Source organism: Zingiber officinale, chromosome 2A (assembly GCF_018446385.1).
Source record: "Zingiber officinale cultivar Zhangliang chromosome 2A, Zo_v1.1, whole genome shotgun sequence".
NCBI lineage: Eukaryota > Viridiplantae > Streptophyta > Magnoliopsida > Zingiberales > Zingiberaceae > Zingiber > Zingiber officinale.
In genome coordinates, this window is record NC_055988.1 from 149,699,038 (window position 1) to 149,702,375 (window position 3,338).

The 3,338-nt window shown below is 51.9% G+C and overlaps 1 protein-coding gene across 1 annotated transcript; it reads left to right on the forward strand.

Moving 5' to 3' along the window:
- The first annotated feature begins 1,879 nt into the window (after positions 1–1,879).
- LOC122044113 lies at positions 1,880–3,021 on the forward strand. Its single transcript, XM_042604652.1, has 2 exons — positions 1,880–2,183; positions 2,258–3,021. The coding sequence occupies exons 1-2, from the start codon at positions 1,880–1,882 to the stop codon at positions 3,019–3,021; spliced, it is 1,068 nt and encodes a 355-aa protein (XP_042460586.1).
- The last annotated feature ends 317 nt before the right edge of the window (positions 3,022–3,338 follow it).

Here is a 3,338-nt window from a genome sequence, read left to right on the forward strand (position 1 = left end):
AGGGATGAATGTGGTGCACTCGGAGATTAATCGGCAGAAGAAGGGCAAAAAATAGACACCAATGTTCTGTAAGTTCCACTAGTCGGGAACACACAACACCTGGGGATGTCGTGGTGACCCCATGGTTCACCAGCCCAAGCCCAAGGAATATTGACATCGGTCCCCTACTCTGAATCGACATCCTGAGCGCAAGACCGATCAGAGAGCCAATGGTCAGAGGACGCGCGAACGGCAGGAGCATCATCCGCGAGACCGAAGCCCCGCTCGAGTTTCTGCCGAGCGGAACAGACATCTTACACGAGAAGAAGAAAATAGAAGAAACGGTTCCCGCGGAGAGATTGGAATGATCTCAAGCGGCTCGACTGGAGGGGACTCCAACCGAGCCAGAAAGAGCCATGCTCAGCAGTTATCCATTCACGCAGTGGGATGCAGCAAGGAGAAGGCAGAAGGGCCAGAGATCAGTTTCGGCCCAAAAGACTTGGAGGGAGTGGAGGTTCCTCATGATGACGCGCTAATCATCAAGGCGGTGATCGCCAACTACACCGTTCGCCGGACTTTTGTCGACACGGGAAGCTTGGTAAATATCATTTTTAAACAAGCATTCGATTTATTACAAATTGATCGGACCGAACTCCGACCCATGGCAACTCCGCTATATGGCTTCACGGGCAATGAAGTCTTGCCGATCGGGCAGGCGAGGCTAGCCATCTCACTTGGAGAAGAGCCTTTGGTTAGGACGCGCACCACGAATTTTATCGTGGTTGATGCGTCCTCGGCATACAACATAATACTGGGCCGGCCAGCCCTCAACGAATTTCGAGCGGTAGTATCCACCTATCACCAAAAGATCAAATTCCCTGTGGGGAACCTGACGGGCGAGGTCAGAGGAGACCAAGGGGCGACCCGGCATTATTACGTTGAAATGGTCAAGGCGGAAGCTAAAGTAGCCAGGAAATACCCTCGGTTGGAGGTAAATGCCATCCGAGAGAAGCCTCCCCCGCTGACATACGACAACAAGGAGGAAGTGCAAATACACCTAAGCCGGCCGAAGGCCACTACTTTCATAGCATCCGACCTGCCGGACCAGTAGAAGGAGGAGCTGGTCGCCTGCCTTCGAAGGAACCATAACGTATTCGCCTGGTCAACCCACGAGTTGCCTGGAGTCGACCCAAGCGTGGCGCAGCATGAACTTTATGTCCGGCTAGACGCTCGACCCGTCAAACAAAGGAAGCGCGACTTCAGCGCCGAGCAAGATCTGATGATCCGGGCCGAAGTTGGCAAGCTGCTAGAAGCCGGATACATCAGGGAGATCCAGTTTCCCGCTTGGCTCGCCAACGTTGTGCTGGTCTCCAAGCCAGGTAATAAATGGTGAGTGTGTATTGACTTCGGAGATTTGAACAGGGCATGCCCCAAGGACTCCTACTCCTTACCGCGGATCGATCAGATGGTGGACTCGACAGCCGGGTACGAGCTGATCTGCATGCTCGACGCCTATCAGGGCTATCATCAGGTACCTCTCGCGCACGAGGACCAAGAAAAAATCAGCTTCATTATGGCCGACGGGACGTTCTGCTATAGGGTCATGTCGTTCGGGTTAAAGAACGTCGGCGCCACTTACCAGCGGATGATGAATAAAGTGTTCAGGAAGTAGATCGGACGAAATCTTGAGGTATACGTCGACGACATCCTCATTAAGTCCCTCCAATCTGTCGACCTATGTGCAGATGTATAAGAAACTTGCCAGACTCTGAGACATTATGGGATCAAACTCAACCCGGCCAAGTGTCTGTTCGACGCTTAAGGCGGGCGTTTCTTGGGCTACATCGTCACCGAGTGAGGGATCGAAGCGAACTCGGGCAAAGTAAAAGCACTCCAAGACATGCCCCCGCCTCGCAATTTAAAAGAGGTGCAGAGGCTGACCGGAAGGATCACAGCTTTGTCAAGATTTATCTCCAAATCATCCGACCGGAGCCTGCCGTTCTTCAAAATTCTGCGGCGAGCAACCAAGTTCCAATGGGACGAAGGTTGTGACCGGGCTTTTGAAGAACTCAAGCAATATCTCAGCTCCTTGCCTATTTTAGCCAAGCCGATCGTAGGAGAGCCTCTCTGGATTTATTTATCATCCACCGAGTACGTGATTGGATCGACATTAGTCAGGAAGAGGAAGGAATACAGCAACCAGTGTACTTTTTGAGCCACATATTAAAAGATGCCGAGTTGCGTTACACTGGTCTCGAAAATCTCACTTATGCATTAGTTCTGGCCGCCCGAAGGTTCCAGCCTTATTTCTTGGCTCACTCCATAATTGTAATGACCAATAGCGCCTTGGGTCGAGTGCTGCTCAATCCCGAGGCATCGGGCCGGCTAATCAAGTGGACTACTGAGCTCAGTGAGTTTGATATCCAGTGTCAACCCCGGTCGGCCATAAAAGCACAAGCACTGGCGGACTTCGTCACGGAAGTGCAAAGTCCTGAGCCAGAAACCGCATGGAAGATATACGTGGATGGATCGTCAGCTCGTCAGGGGAGCGGAATTGACATATTACTTATATCTCCAAGAGAAGATCGGATACAGTTATCCATTCGGCTGGACTACCGAGCCACCAACAACGAAGCTGAGTATGAAGCGCTCATAGCCGGTCTGCAAGTTGCTCGACATGTCGGTGCCACCAAGGTACTCCTACACTCAGACTCACAGTTAGCGGCCCAACAACTAAACGGAATGTTTGAGATAAATAGTGCACGACTCAGGCTATACGCGGAGGCCTTCGAAAGGCTCAAGGGGAGTTTCCAGGAGGTTGTTATACAGAAGATTCCCCGGTCAGAGAACCAAGTAGCAGACGAGCTGGCCAAGCTAGCCAGCGTAGTGATTTCGATCGTCGCCAGTGGCCCAATCGAACAGGTCTCCCTGGTGGCTCATGTTGACCGAACGGGAGGGATACTACTTCCGGAAGATTGGCGAACGCCCATCATTGAATTCCTCCAGTCGAGGGGTCAGCCGGGGAGCCGAGAGGCCGATTGAACTCTTCGGAGGTGAGCCGCTCGATTCACATTAGTGGGTGAGCAGTTATATAAAAAGGTGTTCTTGCGTCCCCTGCTCAAGTGTGTGGATGCTGAAGATGCTGAATACATCATTCGAGAAGTGCATCAAGGTTCTTACGGGGGACATCCGGACGGACGATCACTAGCAAGGAAGATTATTTTGGCGGGATATTTCTGGCTAACTCTCCAAGAGGATGCGAGCCGCATGGTGGCCACCTGTTTGTCCTGTCAAAAGTATCACAATTTGACACACAGACCGACCACCGAAATAAAAATGTCCACAGTCGCATGCCCGTT

Excerpts from the sequence above, each read along its gene's own strand:
- LOC122044113 (XM_042604652.1), top strand. The coding sequence starts at position 1,880 with ATGCCCCCGCCTCGCAATTTAAAAGAGGTGCAGAGGCTGACCGGAAGG. Across the intron at positions 2,184-2,257 it reads GAAGGAATACAGCAACCAGT|TTCTGGCCGCCCGAAGGTTC; the intron begins GTACTTTTTGAG and ends CTTATGCATTAG.